Genomic DNA, 22,311 nt, shown 5'->3' on the forward strand with positions numbered 1-22,311 from the left:
GGTCCTTGAGGGAAGGGGTTCCACTTTGACAGAATATACATCGGCCATTTGAAAACATCTGCTATTTATCAAATTTGGATGGGGGTCCCTGGCACAAATTTGGGGGTCTTTCCCTACCTTTTGTTTTGCAATTTTTTTTTAGTTTTTAACAATATCTGAACAGCAGTTGCTGTTTAAATTTGCATCAAATATAAATAATCACATCCAGTGGGCGTGAAATTGAAACCAACCTGTTCACCTGCACGAACCATCTGGATGGGTTTTCTGTTCCTGATGTCGGCTGGCGTTTCCAAACAGCGAGTCAGAGACTCGCTAGAAGTAGGTCACCACTTTCGGTGTAAATAGCGACCTGAAGCCCTCGGTTGTAATTGTCGCCATGAGGCGTGGCCGAGACTATGACTCCACCCCCGTCCGGATCCGTCCGTGTGTGTTTGTCCGTCTGTGTACAGCAAATCTTTGCCCGATCAACATGAAACCGTGCATACACACTCCCTGGAGGCCAGAGCAGAACCTCCGCCCCCAAATATTTCACATCGGCCTGTTATAGCGCCACCAGGAGGTGGATTTTTGCTAAACACATTTTGTTTTATATTACTCCTGGCTAAGATTGGAAGCCAATCCGTTTTGAACACAATGTCTCAAATCAGGCTAAGCCTACTACTTGGCCTAACTCCCAGAACCCACCTCACCCCCGCTCATTTTGATGGGCTGGAATGGCTTCGGGTTGACGACAGAGTACAGCAACTCACAATGGGCCTGGTCTTCAAGATTCACTACACCACTAAGATGTGTCACAACTCTGAGAGTGTACAAATAAAATCAAATTAGACTATAGCACTGTGGGACATTATAATGCCGATCGCAATAATATGCCGAGGTAGGCTATACAATAAAATCCCTGCTGTTAATTTATCTGTGAGAGCGTACAAATGAAAGTGTGAGAGTGAGCAAGCCCTGTGATTAAGAGCAACCCTCGTTTTTAGTTAACTCTCTAGCCAAATTCCGATTCTGTTTTTTCCAGCCTTGCGTCCCGCACTTGCGTCATTTCCTCACGTCAGTGTGTCTAGTGTTTGTGTTGGTCACTGTGTGTGTGTGTGTGTGTGTGTGTGTGTGTGTGTGTGTGTGCGCGCGACTGTGCGTGTACATGCCTGTAAACAAAGTTTATGTGTGTGCGCGTATGTGTCTTGAAAACGTGGTGTTGAATGACACACACTCGGTCTGTATACAGTCCAGATGGACTGATATAGTTATCATTGTATACAGTCCACATGGACTGATAGTTATCATTGACAGATTGGAGAAATATTTGGGGAGTGTCTTCCTTGGCCTGCTGGCAGCAGGCCTGTGCTCAAGGTTTGGCGCCGATTGGTCCAGTAGTTTGGTGAGATTAACTGTGAAAACCCACGCACATAAACGCCCACACCCACTCATGTGTTTCGTGTTACGTGGGTTTTTTTAATACTATTTGCAGCTATTCTATTTTATGTGCTATATGTATTTGTGAATTACATTTCTGTGGTGTAATGCAGTGGTGTAGTCTACCGTTATGCGCTATACATACGTAGTATGCCGTGAGAAAGTTTTCGGGGGAAAAAAAGAAGGAAAAAAAGCGTATATACCGTCTGCAAATCATTGACATCCATAGACCACGTGCGAGCGTATAGCCTATAAGTGCACAGGGAAGATGGAATAATTCCCTCTTATTAGATGGAATAATAAGAGGGAATAATTATGGTATAACCTAGGCTACAGCACTACCGTAAAGTACTGTATATCACTGCCTTGGACTGCAGGTAGACTAGTTTAGGCGTCAGCAAATACGGATCCACTTTAATAAAACAAATGAACAGTGAACACGAGGATGAAAACATAATCTCCATCGCAAAGCAACGTTATTCCTCTTGTTATATTAGTTCTCATTCATTCTTATGCCTTCGTTGTATTTTGATACATTTTTGAACAATCTCACCATCTTTGCAATATTTTGTAAAATGATAGTTACTCGCAGATATGGTTATGAAGATGCAATCTGAGTACCAGTGTATACATGCAGATGAACTGAGGTTATACTAGTAACTAGAGGTCAGTGTGCATGTAGCCAAGAAAGATGAAATCAGATGATTAGTATAAATGTTTTTCACTGTATTACAGTAGACGTATTCAGATTAAATGGGGGAGGAAAGGCGAGAGAATTCCTGTGTGCAAGTTGGATTTCAAACCCGCAACCTTGACTTTCAGCCTGACTGACCACAGTGTGTGTGTGTGTGTGTGTGTGTGTGTGTGTGTGTGTGTGTGTGTGTGTGTGTGTGTGTGTGTGTGTGTGTGTGTGTGTGCGCGCACGCGTGCACACGTTTGTGTAAGAATTTGTGTGTGTTTGTGTGTGTGTGTGTGACACAAACAAGGTCATGGTTTGTCAAGGTTGTGGGTTTGAAACCCAACTTGCACACAGGAATTCTATCTCCTTTCCTTTACTCTCCTCTCCTCTCATCAAAATAAGCAACTATATCATTAGCTAACACTAGCCTACAAATGTGTGTGTGTATGTGTGCGTGTGTGCGTGTGTGCGTGTGTGCGTGTGTGCGTGCGTGTGTGCACTGACGGGCGTGTGCGTAAATGAATAGGTTCAACAAGCCAATGTTGGGAAATTCCAAATTAAACTTTTGTGAGTACTTGTACTTGTTGCTATGCATTTATCTCTCTCTCTCTCTCTCTTTTACTGGAAGTAGTTACATGTGCAAGTACTTGGAAGTACTGTGGAACACTCATAATATTATGCGGAAGTACTTTGAAGTACTAGTAAGCATCTGCAAGCAGTTTGGAGTTCTGGGTAGTAATTTGGAGGAGTAGAACTATTACTATTATTATTATTATTACTATTATTATTACTATTATTATTACTATTATTATTATTATTATTATTATTATTATTATTATTATTATTATTATTAGTAGTAGTAGTAATAGTACTAATAATTCACACATTGGATACAGTGTGTGTGTGTGTGTGTGTGTGTGTGTGTGTGTGTGTGTGTGTGTGTGTGTGTGTGTGTGTGTGCATGCGCGCACACATGCGGATGTGTGTGTTTACATGTCTGAGAGGATGATTTGTGTGTGCTTTTTGTGTGCAGCCATACATTCAGGGTGTGTGTGTGTGTGTGTGTGTGTGTGTGTGTGTGTGTGTGTGTGTGTGTGTGTGTGTGCGCACGTGCATGCCTGTGTGCCTGCATGCATGCATTTGTGTATACAGTGTCATACTACAACAGCCCTACTACTTCTATACTACCAGTAAGATGCCTGAGGGTGAGAAGTGAGGTCAACATATGGAATCAGATCAACATATGGAATCCATATATGGAGATCTAAGGGTGGCAGTGGGGGCAGTGTCTTGAATGTACAGGGTTTGATGAGGGCCCAGGTAGGGCACGGCCTTCATTTTCGGGCCTGTTGAGAACTCTAGTTTTTGCCAGCTGCCCGGGCGCGGCTGCACAAATAACTTTGGGGCAGGCCCGTCTAGAGTAGAGGTCTTCACGGGTCCAATTTGAAGGACCCGCACCGTAAAAGAACCGGAGATAATGGAGCCGACCTCCGAATACACCCGCTGCTATTATTAGAATTCTGGCTCCGAGTCCGAACAGCACCGACGGTGTCGGAACCGCAGCCCGAACGGAACCAAAGCCCGAACGGAACCGCCTATGATAATGAATATGAGAACCGTTACCCGCACAAAACCAGATTACCCGAAATGACCGAATGCCGTTATTATTAAGAGTTCGATATTTATATATTATATTATATTATATTAATATTATATAATATTAACTTCTTTCTTACCTAAACGTAGTCCGCTGTTGTTGTTGGTGGTGCTGCAGCGGCGGCGCTACATGCTCATTAACGTGAATGACACGCCACATAAATCCCAGTCAATCATTGCGGTGTGGACGCAGTTTGTAAATGATTTTTTTTTTAAATAAATCCAGCTGTGTGTAATCTTTCTTCTTAGCCATTGCCAATCCACCGTTAATGTATGTTGCACCATGGTTGTTTATCATTATATCTTCAGCTTGGCGTTTCCATCCGTCTTTGCACTCAGTGCCGAGCATAAAGGTGAACACGCTATGATGACAACTCGATTATATTACCAAATTGTCACGAGACCTGGGCACAATCTGGGGTTTTTTCCCCATGTATGCAGACTTTGAATGACAAAAATGTATGGGGATTTTGAGTGACAAAAACGCAAGATGTCAAAGTTAACATATGGGCTTAATATCAGGGATCTCCATACAGTACATGGGCTTAATTGCGACAGCAGGTCGCAGCTAACTATGAAACCTTGCATTCTTTGTCACGTCACGTCACGTCACGTCACGTCACGTCACGTCACGTCACGTCACGTCACGTCACGTCACGTCACTCACAATTGTCACTCAATCTGTCACTCACAATCCTGGGCACAGCCCAGGTCTCGTGACATCACTATGACATCTTCAGGGATGGTAGTAAATCAGGGATCATATCATAGTTAACTACGACCTGCTGTCGCAATTAAGCCCATATATGGAGATTCCTGATATTAAGCCATATGTTAACTATGAAATCTTGTGTTTTTGTCACTCAAAATCCCTGCTGTACTACTACTACTAATACTACTACTCTAGTGTCTGCTGTACTACTACTACTAATACTACTACTCTAGTGTCTGCTGTACTACTACTACTAATACTACTACTCTAGTGTCTGCTGTACTACTACTACTAATACTACTACTCTAGTGTCTGCTGTACTACTACTACTAATACTACTACTCTAGTGTCTGCTGTACTACCACTACTAATACTACTACTCTAGTGTCTGCTGTACTACTACTACTAATACTACTACTCTAGTGTCTGCTGTACTACCACTACTAATACTACTACTCTAGTGTCTGCTGTACTGCTACTACTAATACTACTACTATAGTGTCTGCTGCACTACTACTACTAATACTACTACTATAGTGTCTGCTGTACTACTACTACTAATACTACTACTCTAGTGTCTGCTGTACTAATACTACTAATACTACTACTCTAGTGTCTGCTGTACTACTAATACTAATACTACTACTCTAGTGTCTGCTGTACTACTACTACTAATACTACTACTCTAGTGTCTGCTGTACTACTACTACTACTAATACTACTACTCTAGTGTCTGCTGTACTACTACTACTACTAATACTCTAGTGTCTGCTGTACTACTACTACTAATACTACTACTCTAGTGTCTGCTGTACTACTACTACTACTACTAATACTACTACTCTAGTGTCTGCTGTACTACTACTATTAATACTACTACTCTAGTGTCTGCTGTACTACTACTACTACTAATACTACTACTCTAGTGTCTGCTGTACTACTACTACTAATACTACTACTCTAGTGTCTGCTGTACTACTACTACTAATACTACTACTCTAGTGTCTGCTGTACTACTACTACTAATACTACTACTCTAGTGTCTGCTGTACTACTACTACTAATACTACAACTCTAGTGTCTGCTGTACTAATACTACTAATACTACTACTCTAGTGTCTGCTGTACTACTACTACTAATACTACTACTATAGTGTCTGCTGTACTAATACTACTAATACTACAACTCTAGTGTCTGCTGTACTAATACTACTAATACTACAACTCTAGTGTCTGCTGTACTACTACTACTAATACTACTACTCTAGTGTCTGCTGTACTACTACTACCAACGGTATGCCCCTCTGTGGGAGCATGTGTGCGTGTGCATGTGTGGGTGCGTGCGTGTATGTGTGTGTATCTGTGTTTGCTGTCAGCAAGCTGTGACCTCATGTATACACACTCCATTAATCAAGTATGCATTTATAAAAACGCTTGTACGTGCGCACACGCACGCACGCACGCACGCACGCATGCACGCACGCACACACACGCATACACACGAACACACACGCATACACACGAACACATGCACACAGACAGATGGTTGAGGTTAGCAACTGACACTATTTACACAGTGTGTGTGTGTGTGTGTGTGTGTGTGTGTGTGTGTGTGTGTGTGTGTGTGTGTGTGTGTGTGTGTGTGTGTGTGTGTGTGTGTGTGTGTGTGTGTGTGTGTGTGTGTGTGTGTGTGTGTGTGCGTGTGTGTGTGTGTGTTTACAAGCTGTTACATTTCAGCAAGGCAAAACAGAGAGAGAGACAGTGAGAGTGAGGGAGACAGAGAGAGGGAGGAAAGAAGGACTGAAGGAGTGACATTGAAGGAGAGAGAAAGGGTGGGAGAGAAGGAGAGAGAGAGAGAGAGAGAGAGAGAGATAGAGAGATAAAGAGAGAGAGAGAGAGAGAGAGAGAGAGAGAGAGAGAGAGAGAGAGAGAGAGAGAGAGAGAGAGAATGAGATAAAGAGCAAGACAGAGAGAGATAGAGGGAGATATAGAAGGAGGGTGAGAGAGCACGGCCACACTCCCCCACACAGGCAGCACTAATAAGAAATCACTTACAAATAACCCTTGAAAACTCCTTGCACCAATAAACCTAAATAAAAAATCAGTAACCAAAGGCCCTTGAAAAGCGCTTGCCCCAATAGACCTAAATCTAAAGACTGGCACTCACACGCGCGCACGCACGTACGCACACACGCACGCACGCACAACAAAAAAAACAACTTGAGACATCATCAGAACCAACCAGTGTTGATTTCGTCGACTAAAACTATAACGAAAAATGTTTGTCGACTACCTGTAAATATATTGATGATTTGACAAATAAAAACTAAAATGCACTAAAATGTTAGGGAGGGACTAGTGGACAAGAGATCCAGTAGATTGCAACGCATTGTATGCTTGTAGATCGGCTATTTTCAGCACGTGCAAAATCTGCCATTACGACGGCATCAAGTCCCGCCAAAATTTTAGTCGACTAAATCAACTATAGATTTAAGTGTTAGTCTAGTGTTATAGTCTAGACTAAAACTATACTAACACTAAAACGTCCCAGGTGACTAAAACGTGCACGAAAACAAAAGGAAAACCATTCAAAGAGACTATGACTAAAACTAAAACTAAAATCCAAAATATTGCTGTCAAAAATCAACACTGCATCATCAGAACCAAGTATAACTCACTTCCGACTCGGAGGTTGATGGTGTCGCGCCGCTCTCCGTCCGGGTCCTGGAAGCAGCTGTAGAGTCCGCTGGAGCGCAGGTCCACCTGCTCCAGGGTGAGCAGCGGGCCGCGCGCCGCGTGCTTCTGGCCGGGGCCCAGGTCCGACCCGTTCACCTTCCACGACACAGACGCCTCGTCGGCCAGCGAGCCGCACCGCATGGTGGCGGCGCCGCCCACCCTCTCGTACTGGGACCTGGCGCCTGTGTCGAGAGAGAGAGAGAGAGAGAGAGAGAGAGACATAGAAAGAGAGAGAGAGGGAGAAAGAGAGACAAAGAAAAAGAGGGAGAGAGAGAGAGAGAGAGAGAGAGAGAGAGAGAGAGAGAGAGAGAGAGAGAGAGAGAGAGAGAGAGACATAGAAAGAGAGATAGAGAGGGAGAGAGAGACAAAGAAAGAGAGGGAGAGAGAGAGAGGGAGAGAGAGAGAGGTGGAGAGGGTTGGTGTAAGCCGGAATAGACAGTCAGACAGACAGACAGACAGACAGACAGACAGACAGACAGACAGACAGACAGACAGACAGACAGACAGACAGACAGACAGACAGACAGACAGACAGACAGACTAGTTTTTCTCCAATTGAATGCAGCATTACTATAATAAAGTGACAATAATACATGACAATAATAAAAGGCATGCTAATGTGTCTACTCTACCGTATATAAAAAGCAAAATGAATGCACACAAGGTAAAGTGCGGATGCCGATCCCAAGGAGAACAAAGGAATGACATTATTGTAGACGGAGATTGTCCCCTAACCCCTAAGTATCCTCCTTGCTCCAGCGTAAGATGTCGTGTCAGTGCAAGTGTAGTTTTCTGTCACGGTTGAGAGACACTGAGCGAGAGGTGATCACCTCGTCGACATAATGGGAGCTTGTCCACAATCCTTTGTGGATGTAGCGTGTTTGTAAAAGATCACATCTTTGTGCCGGCTGTTCCTTCCTCTCTTCCAATGCATAAGAAGCAACTTCCTTGCAATCACCAGGCCATAAGATAGGAAACATTGCCGGGCTTCGGTTAACTTCATAACATCATCAGATATTCCTTAAATAACAATGACTGGATCCGGTTCTAATTGAATTTGAAGTATTTCAGATATTAATTTTTTTTTAACTGTGGGGCATAAAGCAATGCTATATGGAGCAACGAATCATCGATTGAGAGCCATCTGTCACAGGTCACAAAGACCTCAGGATATATTTTCTGTAACCTCGCTTTAGAATAATGCGTGCACTACTACTACTTGTTGCTGTCATTGTGCATATACATGAATGCAGTTTTGTTTGGTTGTTTGTTTGTTGGTTGCTCATTGTTTATTTTTATGAAAAGTGTATTATTATTATTATTATTATTATTATTATTATTATTGTTATTATGATGAATGTGGTTGACTAGCTAAGAGAATGATTTTCTCTTCTCTTTCTTTCCAGTTAGCGAGTGCTTAGTTAGGAGATAGGACGACCCATTAAAGGGACACTTCACCCCTTTTTCAACCAGATCTTATTATTTTTATGATGTTTAGGTAAACACTTACCTGGGGTTTTATGTGGTTAATATGTGTTTTTAGATATTTTAGTATTTCAAAGTGTCCATGATGTCATGGACAATGGGCTCACTTACAGTACTTCCTGGACTACATATTGTCTCAGTAAGACAGCCCTCCCCCTATCCACAAGGAGGAGTGGTGCACCAAAGCATTATGGGAATTGTAGTCCAGGAAGGAAGTGAGCCCAGTGTCCATGACATCATGGACACTTTGAAATACTAAAATATCCCAAAACACATATTATCCAAACAAAAGCCCCAGGAAAGTGTTTCTTGTCTCCTAAACATCATTAAAATAAGATCTGGTTGCAAAATGAGTGAAGTGTCCCTTTAAGAGAGAAAGGAGAGAGAGAGAGAGACAGAGAGGCAAATAGAGGAGAGAGAAAACAACAACACTGTAAATAATAATGGAACACATATATCTTTCATTATTTCATTCAAGGACCGAGGACGACTGCCTTTGATATTGAGAGCGGAAAAGTAGACTTCGCCCAAACAAAATTGCGGACACGGATGGATATCACTGTCCTACTACAGGAGACACGGTGGTAGAGACACTGCCCCGGAAACTACAAAGAGCTTGTATAGTCACAACAACCACCGAACTAAGAGACTCTGTCGGGTGGTATGCTGTTGTTGACCAAGTCGATGTGTTGTGCAGCATGTTAATACAATGAAAGCTGATGGTGGAACTCCAGTCCGGTCCGGTCCGGTCAGCTTTACACATCACGTTTGACCCAGAGTAGATATGGGCAATGTTGGCCTTAAAATGCAATATCGGTATCGAACCGATATCAATGTAATATATTTAGCCAATATTTTATTTTATAATAATTAATTATGTTTAAAAAAAAAAAATGCCTGAAAAAGCCTTTTGCGATGACGAAGGCTGCAGCTCCTATCAGTGTTTTCTGGGATGCTTTCATTCCATTTAATTAAATACTACATTCAAGCTGTTTATAATGGGATGTGGGCCAACATTTCAATTACGGTGCATCCCTTGTTTTTGAATAAAAAAAAGAAATATTTGATTTTTTTCAAATTGAGCCTTTTTCAGAATTACAAAATTTACAAAATTATTATATATGTTTTAAAATACAGAATTAGATCATATCGACCGTTTATATCGGTTATCGGCAATAACAGCACTTAATTATATCGGATACCAATGTCGGCCATTAATGTCATATGGCCCATCCCTAACCCAGAGCTGTGTTTTGACATCAAGGTTCAGTCCTTTGCTTTGTCCAGCTGAGACAACTGGCACACGTCAGGCCCTTCCTTACCGCTGCAGAGCGAGGAAAGGTCATCCACTTCAGCTTCTATCTCTCCACCAGACTTATGCAATGCCCCTCTCAAAGACGCTACTGCTGATACAAAACGCAGCTGCCAGGCTCCTGACTCACACAAAGAGAAGGGAGCACATGACACCAGTCCTTGTGGCCCTTCACCGGTTTACCTGTGAGGTTTAGAACAAGCTCATGCGTATATCTGTGATCTTTTAAGTAACTCCCTATGAGCCAGGCCGCTGCCTGAGATCATCCAGCAGCGCCCTATTGACGGTTCCAAATGTCCTCGCCTTTATTGTCACAAAGGGGCGACCGGGGTTTTGCCGTTCGGTCCCCTCGGCTGTGGGACTCACTGCCTGGGGACCCCAGGCAGGCAAACTCAGTGTCCTCCTTCAAAGCTCTTCTAAAAACTCACCTTTATCGCAGAGCGGTTTCTAAATGTATGTACCCTAACTGTTGTACTATTTATTGTATATATACTGTTGTTATTGTAAAGCACTCTGTAACTTGTTTTCGAAAGGTGCCATATAATAAAGTTATTGTGACCGTAGGTCGCAATTACTATGAAAACCGCCTCCATATGTGGTCACGCCTCGTGACATCACGCCTCTCCATATATGGTCACGCGTCGTACCATCACGCCTCCATATATGGTCACGCCTTGTGACATCACACCTCCATATATGGTCACACCTCGTGACTTCACGCTTCGTGACACGTCACGGCACCATATATTGCCATCTCCAAGATCACAACACTGACCTCATCTAACCCTGGATAGCCATACATGGAGAAGACTGGATCATCACCTATATCTGCATATAATTATGGAGCCGGCCAGCAACTCTAATCTGACCTCAAACCTCAAACCCTTAGATCTCCATATATGGAGCTGACCTGACATTCCATATGTTGATCTGACCTCATCAAACCCTGTACACTAAAAGACACGCTCCATATATTATGGCCAGTACAGAATTCATTCCACGTGTTGACCTGATCACAAGCACGCGTGCCAATTTACGTTTCTGCTGCTCAATTCCACATCCTCATCATAAACTGCAATAACCAGCCTAGACAGACAGACGCATGCATTTCAGCACCACAGGGAGTGAACAGCAACACACACGCACACACACACATGCACACACACATGCGCTTGTGTGTGTGTGTCTCACTCCGATCGCACTGCCACACAGACGTGTGTGGTTAGTGTTAAGACATCCCCAGAGTTTTGCCATTGACTTGAATGGGAAATCACATCGGTGCCAGAGCTCCATAATCTCTTCCTAATCTCGTCAACACTCCCTGCAGTGTGCTATGCGCATGTCTGCCCGTCTACATGGATAAATACATGAATAAGTAACAATATAAATAGACACACAATTCATCTCAAAATAGATCTACTAGTGAATAGTGTTGTTGTGTTGTTTAATGCTTCTTCTAAATTTCATTAGAGTAAACTTGATTTCCATGTGGTACAATCTGGTGCCGTTGATCTTTGTGCGTGCGTGCGTGTTTTCATTTAGTTTTAGTCACATTTTAGTCACCTGGAATGTTTTTGTGTTAGTCTAGTATATTAGTCGACTAAATATCATGAGATTTTAGTCGACTAAATCTACAAATAGCCGATCTACAAGCTCACACCACGTCGCAGCGTGACACGTTGTGAGCTTGTAGATCTGCTATTTTCAGCAAGTGTAAAAATTACTTGTGTGTTTGGTCTTTGTCCACTAGTCCCTTCCTAACATTTTAGTCAAATTTGTATTTGTTGACGAAATTGTCAATATATTTAGTAGTCGACTAAATCAACACTGGTGTGTGTGTGTGTGTGTGTGTGTGTGTGTGTGTGTGTGTGTGTGTGTGTGTGTGTGTGTGTGTGTGTGTGTGTGTGTGCGTGCGTGCATGCGTGCGTGCATGTCTGTGTGTTAGCATGCTGGTCTAACTATTCAGTTCAGTGCATTAGTTTGGGGGGGGGGGGAGGAGGTGGATCAGGAGGTAGAGTGGCCGTTTGGGAACCAGACGGTTGCCGGGTCGATCCCCATCTCGTCCTGTCTTTGAAGTGTCAAAGTGCCCTTGAGCAAGACAACTAAACCCCCCCAACAGCTCCCGACGAGGGTCGTACCTCGCATGGTAGCATCCATGTGTGAATGGGTGAATGTAGTGCACATTGTAAAGACAAGTGCTTTGGATTAAAAACAAATGCACCGTGGAAATGCAAACCATTAGTTCTCTTTTTTCAATCTTTTTTCCCCCGTCCATGGACCTCCCTCTCTCTCTCTCTCTCTCTCTCCCTCCCTCTCTCTCTATTGATTTAAAACACAGAGAAAGTAGTGATGTCAGAGATCAATATATCTCTTTGACAGAGTGAGTAATGAAGAGAGAATAGGAGAGAGCAGAGGAGAGCAGAGGAGAGCAGATGAGAGCAGTGGGGAAGAGAAGAGAAGAGAAGAGAAGAGAAGAGAAGAGAAGAGAAGAGAAGAGAAGAGAAGAGAAGAGAAGAGAAGAGAAGAGAAGAGAAGAGAAGAGAAGAGAAGAGAAGAGAAGAGAAGAGAAGAGAAGAGAAGAGAAGAGAAGAGAAGAGAAGAGAAGAGAAGAGAAGAGTGTACATTCCCTCCATCCAATCAGGATATGAACCTCCATAAATAATGCACTTCTCCCACTGAACAAAACAATGTCATCATCACCCTCTCTCTCTCTCTCTCTCTCTCTCACTCCATCTGTCTAACATAGCTGGAAACAGTACACCTGGTATAGAAGCAGCCTAGTACAAACTAAGTACACATAATGGTATACCAGGGGTAGGCAACTAAGTTTTTCCCCGGGCCAATATCTCTGAACGACCTTATGGGGGGCCGGACTGTGGCGCCGCCCGTGATCTAAAATAAATTAGAGGAATATCTCAATTTAAATTAACATTGTTTTCACCCCCATGCCAGCTGCTGTATCAGTATATTATACTAAGTATAATAAACCTTCTTTAGGTGGGCATAGTTTCTCTATTATGACATAAAATAATATGTAGGCTATTGGAGACTGTCGGTCTGATATTGTATTAAAAAAAATCATATTCTCCAAAATATCTCACAGGCCAGATAAAATTTCTGTGGCGCCAGAATATTAATATTAATGGTTAATCTTTGGAGGGGTAATGCACCTCAGGAAATTATAATTCATGAATATAAAATAATAATATCATAGGTGCTGGGGACCAGCATTTTGAGGAGGAACGAAAATGCAGGAAGCAGAGAAACATGAGGAGGAGGGAGACAAGTGAGAAATACAAGAGGGTTCGCTCAGAAGACCTGTCTGGGTGGAAATGTCCATTAAACCTCGAGGTCATATGTTTCTAATTCACACAGCACAATGCCAGAGTGGGAATTAGCATAGCTATTTATTCTATATCACCCCAGCCAGGGCTCGAACTCACAACCTTAGATACCAAGGGCAACGCATGAACATGATACACCTGACGAAGGCCACACAGGCCCAAACGTTTTTATTTTTTACCACTGCATAAATAAATATATCTTTCTGGGAGCATTACGACGGGGTGTGCAGACCTTCTCTCTCTCTCTCTACACTATTATTTATTCTGATCTAGCACCCGTCGAAGTAACCCACTTGTTATGGGTTGTTGTGCATGCAGTGGCGTGCACAGATAGACACTAGGGGGTGCTAGAGCACCCCCTGCCCTTTTGGCAATGTGCCCTTTTGAAAAAAAAAAAAAAAAAAAAAAACTTTTTTCTTTCTTTTTTTTGATTTTTCAAAAATAGCAGACCTACAAGTTCATAGCGCGCCACTCGGTGGCGCGCTATGAGCTTGTAGATCTGCTATTTTTCAATAGCTAAAGCATAACATAATGCTAACACCAAGTTTCGCACAAGGTGCCCTTTTTTAACTTGAGCACCTGCCCCTCTATATGTCTGTGCACGCCACTGTGTGCATGCACCTCTTGACCGCAATTGTTGAGCAACGTGTCACGCGAGAAACAACAGCTGGCCTCACACTTGTGTGAATGAACAAGACCCGAGGTCGACAAATGCCTTCGTAATCAGCAGTTATCAAACCTTTTTCATGCCAAGAAGAACCCCCAAATTGATATATAATATTAGGCTGCGGAGACCTCATCTGAAAATGTCTTTAAATTGGCTTTTTATACCACCACTTAGGCTAGTCTAGACCAATAGGCTTCAATTGAATCCATACATTTATTTAAAAGGTGTGCACAGAAATTGATTAATTGAGTTATTGAGTTTGCATCAAAGAAACACAGATTAAATCCCATATTACAAAAAAAATAAAAAATAAATCTTTAAATACAAATAACTAACTAAAATAAACAGAAAAACAATTTGGAAAACTAGCCTGTGGCACTTGCCCTATAGGGTGTAAAAACGTGTACGTCACCAAGAGGGGGGCGGTGTCTGAAAAGCTAGCAGCGCCATTCTTGTGGGCTTTAAACTCTAGCCCACATCACTCAGAATAGAGTGACGGTGGTATGTTTTTGTAAATATTGAGCTCGTTCTTGGCGACAACATAGTGAACCAACACCAGGATGGATAGAAAGGACGTCAGGCCCAAATACCTTACAAGGACAAGGAAAATGTCGTGAACAAACACGGCTGTGCTTAGATACTTTGTTGAACGTTATGTCTCTGCTACGGTGCTACCGTGCGCCGTACAGCCGAGATCTAAGCCATTCTACGTCTTTTTGTAAACTCGTCAATCTGGGTTCCTTGATGCTGTCTCCATGCTGGAAAGCTGAAAATCTAATTCCGTTTTCTGGCTAATTTCCTCGACGTGACCTGCTGTGGCACTTATTTACTGAGCAAGTCTGCACCATTGTGAGGTCAGTTTAAAAAAAGAACGTATACAAGCACACCGGATAGTCGCTCAATGTAAACAAACCAGACAAGCCAACAAGTATGGCGGCCGCTACCACGTGACACATATGTTGACGCCCCCTCAAGGAGATTTTGGTACACTATAGCCTTGCGGCCTTGCAGGCTAATGCAAAGGCTAAAATGTAATTTAGATAGCATGTTATGTAGACAGATGCCAGGTTAATTTGTAGACCTGGCATATCCCAGTGTGTGCACAGTTTCAATGTACAGATTATAGATAGACTGATGATAGGTTCTTGGTTTACCTACAGTATGATTCTAGATTACTATTTCTATAGGGCCAGTGCATAGGGAGGAGTTTCACTCAGAACGGGTTATTCTGGTTGCCATTTCCCTGCCTACCAGTATAGGCTAGTAGGCTATAGTAGTAGGCTGCTATAGGCTACATTTTCCAGCCTCACTGTGGAGACATATATACCATTGTAGATATACAATTAAATAATCACTGTATGGTTTGGGTGACAGATGGCAAAATAACATAACCTTGATCCACAACAGTAATGGGTCTGCCCTGTCCGTTTTTTATACTCTAACTTGTCCATTCCACCACGGGCCGTCAGAATTATGCTTCCATTGTAGCCTTGCAGTGCGTTTACTGTCGGAGATATCAAATAATTAAATACACGCTGTATGGTTTCTTTGATTTGGGTGTCAGCTGACAAAATAACATAACCATAGCAACATAGCAACATTCCCAAACACATGTATGCTCTACTCTCTATCTGTCCTCAAACGAGCATGACAGTGTAATCAAAATAAAAATGATTATTTGTCAGATCGCATACAGACAGATTATTTATTTACTGCGGAGAGAACACATGTTTGACTGATCACTCGTCACTCTCGTGGTGTTTTGCCCCTCTCCCTGGTTCCATAAGGATATCCACATGTCTTCTCGTCAAGTAAGATGTAAACATTGAGAACTGTTTTGACGTGAGGGGAGGGGAGGCGGCTATCAGATCAGAACACCCGAACATTTTCTAACGGCAAATAATAATAATAATACCACCGTCGATCCAGAGCCATAGAGTAGAAGAGTTGTGACATGTCAAAGATAGTAGAGAGATGGAAGATGGTGTACTGCAGTGACAGTATACACACCAGCGTCACTGACAAGCAAACTTACGAACTACAGACTGGCAGTGGCAGCCAAGTAGCCTAGCATGATAGCATCCTACTAGCTTACATGTAGGCAGGAAGATGGCGCCCAAATAAGCCAAAATCCTACCGAACTATGCCCTCCCCCTATATGCATTTGATGTATTTTCTAATTGCGAACGCAGTGAGCACTAACTATGAGACCTAGCAGAACATGTCTGTCTGTCTGTGTGTGTGTGTGTGTGTCACGCTGTAACACCACCCGCCCGCCACCAGAGGGCGCATCTGTATCACACACAAAAAACACACACACACACACACACACGCACACGCACACACACACACACACACACAAAAAACTTAACTTAAAAAAACCCTTAACTTAAAAAAAAAACTTAAAAAAACGTACAAAAAAAACGTAACTTTAAAAAAACCTTGTTGTTATTGCAATTTACGAGCTGCGTTCGCTTCCCGCGTTCGCGCGTCTTACTTGTTCTTGCTTACTGTAAGTCGCTCTGCTTTAAGAGCATCTGCTACATGCATGCCTAAATTGTAAATTGTAAAAGAAAATCACACCTGTGTGAAGTGAGGGGCGCTCTTATCATCATACGTCATCATACAGAACATCATCTCATTCTCAACCAATGGCACATCTCCCACCCAATCACGCCGGCCAATCACAATTGCGTCCTCACTTTTGTCGTGTTTACACAAACACTCAAAGCTGGACATAGGAGGGTCTAGAAAATATATACTGTATATATTTAAAAAAAATCACCGACAAAGAAAACTTACATAAATTAAGATGCACACAAAACCTTAAGAAGGAAGCAATTTGGGAACACAGTCCTGTGGAGTGGTGAATGAATAAAGGAAGATTTGTAGTGATCCCAAAGGGGAAATTGCTTCTCTGCATTGACCCAGCAGTGGCTTGCTCAGAGAGAGAGGGGGGGAGTGGGAGGTTAAGTGTCTTGCTTAGGGGTACTTAACCACTTAAACCCTATACTTGGTTGACCGGAGTCCCTCAGGGCTCCGTACCGGAGCCTTTTCGCTCTCCATTAAATATCGTTGCTGAAATTAGCCCGATCTACAAGCTCACGGGGCGAGGCGTTGCGGCGCGTTGTGAGCTAGTATATCGGTAGCAGTGCCGTCGCTATACGTATATGCGCAATACGCACTGTGTGTAGGGCAACACGCCGAGAGGGGGCACCAAAACGTGCCAAAAAGTGCCGAGCCGACCCTCATAATAACACTTTTCTCCGCGGCGGCTCCGCCGCATTATAACCGATCTACATGAGGAAACACAGCGCTCTCGTCGGGAGGGGCGGGGGGGCAGCACAAATATAGGGCAACCAAATGGTCAGCGACGTCCCTGATCGGCAGCTATTGTCTGCGACGGTTTTCTACACAGTACGGATGCTGGGGTTTAAGTGGTAAACCAGGCAACACAAAGCCTGGAGCTCGAGGGCTTCCACTCGACCTCCTGGGGTCAGTGGTGGAAGAAGTGCTCAAATTCTTTACTTTGGGTAAAAGTATCAATACTGCGCGATGTAGAACCGCTCCATTACAAGTAAAAGTACTGAACATTTTACGTATTCCAGTAAAGTGCAAATACCTCAAAATTGTACAGCACTTAAGTAAATCTACTTAGTTACTTTCCACATGCCTGGGGTACTGCGTGAGAGAAAGTACATGGAATCAAGCAAATTTGTTTCTGAAACATTGATTGATTGATTGATTGATTGATTGATTGAAGTATGTATTAACATACGCAGAATGGGTACATTTCAAACGAAAGCACAACTCAAAACAGCTGGGTAGAATCTGTAAGAATGCTGAGGGATTGTGTTGTGTACAGTAGTTTGACCCAAAAGTCTAATACCGTTATCAAGACAAATTTCGTCTTAACAACATAACGTGATAGTTGTTATATAGGTTTTCTTTGTTTTAACAAAGATTGAGAGCTCCATATGTGAAAAGGCTAATGTTGCCTTGACTGCAATTAGTTACATGAGTATGTAAATCAAAATACTGTCAAATATTGAACTTTTTGAGTCATCCAAGTTTTTTTCCAATGAACATTTATGTAGAGAATTTGCAGCTGTAGCTGTTTACAGTAAAACATTTTGGTGTCTTGTAGCGGAGGCTGGCGTCGATTGAGCAACAAAATGTGAGAGGAATTTGTTTCGTTTAGTTCACGGGGTAAATGGACTTCAACAATCCAGCACGATAGAAGCATCTTACTGTAGCATGTCTTTCCCACTTGGGCCTATGCAAATGGAACCAGCAAATTTTTTCTTCTTTTTTTTGCCAGAAGAAGGAATGCAGACAAATAATGAAACAGCATTAACATATTATCTATTATTATTATTATTATTATTATTGGATTTTTATGACAAGCAACTCAGCGGTCGGTGCAGTGGCTGTTCAAAGGTAACTTTAAACATAAGCAGGGAATCCTGAAAGACGGCCCGTAAATGGTCCGCAGTTAACCTGTTAATAATAATAATGAAACAGCATGGTTTCTATTGGTCCATACTGATTTCCTTTATAATGGTTTGGTTGTAATGTGTAGTGGTTTATATACTGTTGTTTCCTTTCGTTCATACTCTAAATACTGGTCTCTATTGCTTTACAATGGTTCCTTTTGGTTTCCATTAGTTTGTACTGAATTACTGATGACCGCTTGCTATTGTTATATACTAGTCTGTACTGATTTCTACTGGTTTGTTCTGTTGATTATTCGGTTGAAGTGACATGATGGTGTGTGTGTGTGTGTTGTTCTATACATAATCTATTGCTTAAAAGCTACACTACGTAACTTTCCTTCCACCCCGGATTTGAACCTGGTTTCCTGCGCAAGTACTCTTTTTTACCGTTGAGCTAATAGAGCCTGCCTGCTTGCTCAGGGGATAAATTTGAATCTTGACCATCAGGTTTAAAACGATCTAAATGTCGCAAGAAGGCAAAATACAAGCACCCCAGTTGTATACGTTATATTGTATAAACATGCACTACCATACAGATTGGACAAAATGACAAGTTGTTCATTCAAAAAAGAAAGTTTGTGTTGTTTATCCTGAACGGGTTTATATGGGTTTCTCACCCAATTGGCTCCGCCTCTGGGCGTAGACGACGACAGCCGTTGCCAAGACGACGTAGCGTAGTGATGCGGCAATGTTGGCCATCTGCGGAAGAGAGAGAGAGAGGCAGAGAGAGAGAGAGAAATATGTCACTATAAAACATATTGAATTGAAAAATTGATATACAACTTAAAGTGTGCGTGTGTGTGTGTGTGTGTGTGTGTGTGTGTGTGTGTGTGTGTGTGTGTGTGTGTGTGTGTGTGTGTGTGTGTGTGTGTGTGTGTGTAATATCACCACTTAGTGATATTGCACCGCGGATAAGTGTTCATATTTCAACGTCGCACAACAAACATCATAACTCACACACACACACACACACACACACACACACACACACACACACACACACACACACACACACACACACACACACACACACACACACAGAGAGAAATGTCTCTGTGTGTGACAGACTCATAGACGCCAATTGCAATTTCCTCTCTCTCTCCGTCTCTCTCACACTGTCTCTCTCTCTCTCTCTCTCTCCCTCTCTATCTGTCTCTCTCTATCGCTCTCTATCTTGTCTCTCTCTGTACTGATCTCCCTCTCCCTTTCTCTAACTCTCATTAATACATCTATTTTTCTCCAAATGCTAGAGTAGTACTAATGATAGTTCTATAGACTAATATACTAATATTATAGTATCACTAATACATAAGTAAGAGGTTTTGTTTAGTGCATATACTCATTGCTCGATCATACACTTGTATATGAGCATGCAAGACTGCCCAGCTGACCGCCAGACTGCAGACTGTTCTAACTAGGGTTGTCCCGATCCGATCGCGTGATCGGAAATCGGGGGCCGATCACGTCATTTTCAAATAATCAGAGTCAGATCGGGAGCAAAAAAAAAATCGGGACATCCCTAGCATCAATATTATATTCATAATATCATAATATTAGACTGGACATTGTCAGACTTCCCAAAACAAACTGGTCAGGCTACTACTTGGCCTCACTCCCAGAACCCACCTCACCCCTGCCCACTTTGACAGGTTGGAATGGCTTAGGGTTGACGACAGAGTACAGCATCTTGCAATGGGTCTGGTCCACAAGATTCGATACACCACCAAGATACCCATGTACCTGTCTAAATACTTCCTTAATGTCAACGAACACCAGAGCGAGCGCAACAAACCATGTGCAACCCAGATTTGGCACAAACAAGGGACTAAATTAATTTCGCTCCTATACCACTAAAATGTGGAATGCCCAACCAACGGTCATTAAGACATGCAAATCCCTTGACTCCTTCAAAACCGCTCTCAAAGGGCACCTATGGATGGCTGCAATTCGAAACTGGCCCCCATAAAATCTGAATCCCCCACCCACCCCTTTTTCCCCTCACTGTATATGTTTTCTTTTCCATTTTTACCTCCTTTATGATGATGATTTCCTGTTTTTTGGCTATATACAGTAGAAGTGTATATTTGTATGTCTCTAAATGTTATGATGAATTGAACAAGGTTGACCCTTTTGTAAACAAGTGTAGTGCTCTATTGGGTCGTCCACTCACAGTTAACAGTTTTTTGTATTGAGTTGTGCTTGAAATGTACTGTAATTCTGCAAACTGTTAATAAATACTTCAATCAATCAATCAATAGATTTAAAAAAAATAAAGTACAGTGTGTTTTTGATTGATCGAATACTTTATTCATCAGAAATGTAAACGCAACGCGGTATACAGTCAGACATTATAAGGCTAAATGGATAACACACAAAAAGAGTTCTGGGGACTTGTTTCCATTGTGGTCCTATGTATATTCAATTCATCAACATAGCATAATGAAATACCACAACAATACACATCATCAACAAACACACAACACTATATCAGTACAAAGGGGAGAAGGGAAAACGGCACCTCCTGTCTATGGGAATTTGCATTTAACTCCCCTTGTGGTCTCCAGGCCTGACAGACGATTTGTCAGGCCAATTTTAAAAGAAACCAGCGATTTAGATCTTTTAATGGATGCTGTCAGGGGGAGGGCATTCCACAGTTTGGTGGCAGAGAGCACTAGAATGAGCAGTAGAATAAAGTGCGTTCACTCTGACTGCTACACAACAAAATAATATAATCATGAGATAAAAGCAAGTGCACGCACTAAAATGCCGTTATTGCGCTCGTGCATCCCCTTTGTGGTCTTTTCCAATCAAGCATCATATCAGTCACTCCTAAGATGGCTTCCTCTGCTCTTCACCGCACTCATAATCAGCATGGGGTGTTAATGGGGAATAATGACGACTGGGCTCCGTCTGGCTCCCCATCTCTTCACCTTCCTCATGGGCAGCACACGGTCTCCCCATCTCTTCACCTTCCTCATGGGCAGCACACTGTCTCCCCATCTCTTCACCTTCCTCATGGGCAGCACACGGTCTCCCCATCTCTTCACCTTCCTCATGGGCAGCACACGGTCTCCCCATCTCTTCACCTTCCTCATGGGCAGCACACGGTCTCCCCATCTCTTCACCTTCCTCATGGGCAGCACACGGTCTCCCCATCTCTTCACCTTCCTCATGGGCAGCACACGGTCTCCCCATCTCTTCACCTTCCTCATGGGCAGCACACGGTCTCCCCATCTCTTCACCTTCCTCATGGGCAGCACACGGGCTCCGTCTGGCTCCCCATCTCTTCACCTTCCTCATGGGCAGCACACGGTCTCCATCTCTTCACCTTCCTCATGGGCAGCACACGGGCTCCGTCTGGCTCCCCATCTCTTCACCCTCCTCATGGGCAGCACACGGTCTCCCTATTTCTTCACCTTCCTCATGGGCAGCACACGGTCTCCCCATCTCTTCACCTTCCTCATGGGCAGCACACGGGCTCCGTCTGGCTCCCCATCTCTTCACCTTCCTCATGGGCAGCACACGGTCTGGCTCCCCATCTCTTCACCTTCCTCATGGGCAGCACACGGTCTCTCCCCATCTCTTCACCTTCCTCATGGGCAGCACACGGTCTGGCTCCCCATCTCTTCACCTTCCTCATGGGCAGCACACGGTCTGGCTCCCCATCTCTTCACCTTCCTCATGGGCAGCACACGGTCTGGCTCCCCATCTCTTCACCTTCCTCATGGGCAGCACACGGTCTGGCTCCCCATCTCTTCACCTTCCTCATGGGCAGCACACGGTCTCGACAGCGCAGCCTCGACAGGAG

At 43.2% G+C, this 22,311-nt stretch overlaps 1 protein-coding gene across 2 annotated transcripts in view; it reads right to left on the reverse strand.

The window, feature by feature from the left end:
• cntfr (ciliary neurotrophic factor receptor) overlaps nucleotides 1-22,311 on the reverse strand; it is a 75,467-nt gene that overhangs the window by 19,808 nt on the left and 33,348 nt on the right. For both annotated transcript variants that reach the window (XM_079524828.1, XM_079524829.1), the window contains 2 exons: nucleotides 19,121-19,202; nucleotides 7,142-7,381 (listed from right to left, as the gene is read on the reverse strand). In XM_079524828.1, coding sequence (XP_079380954.1) covers nucleotides 7,142-7,381; nucleotides 19,121-19,202 — 322 coding nt within the window. The remainder of the gene's footprint in view (nucleotides 1-7,141; nucleotides 7,382-19,120; nucleotides 19,203-22,311) is intronic.

This window comes from Electrona antarctica, assembly GCF_951216825.1.
Source record: "Electrona antarctica genome assembly, chromosome: 16".
NCBI classification, from domain to species: domain Eukaryota; kingdom Metazoa; phylum Chordata; class Actinopteri; order Myctophiformes; family Myctophidae; genus Electrona; species Electrona antarctica.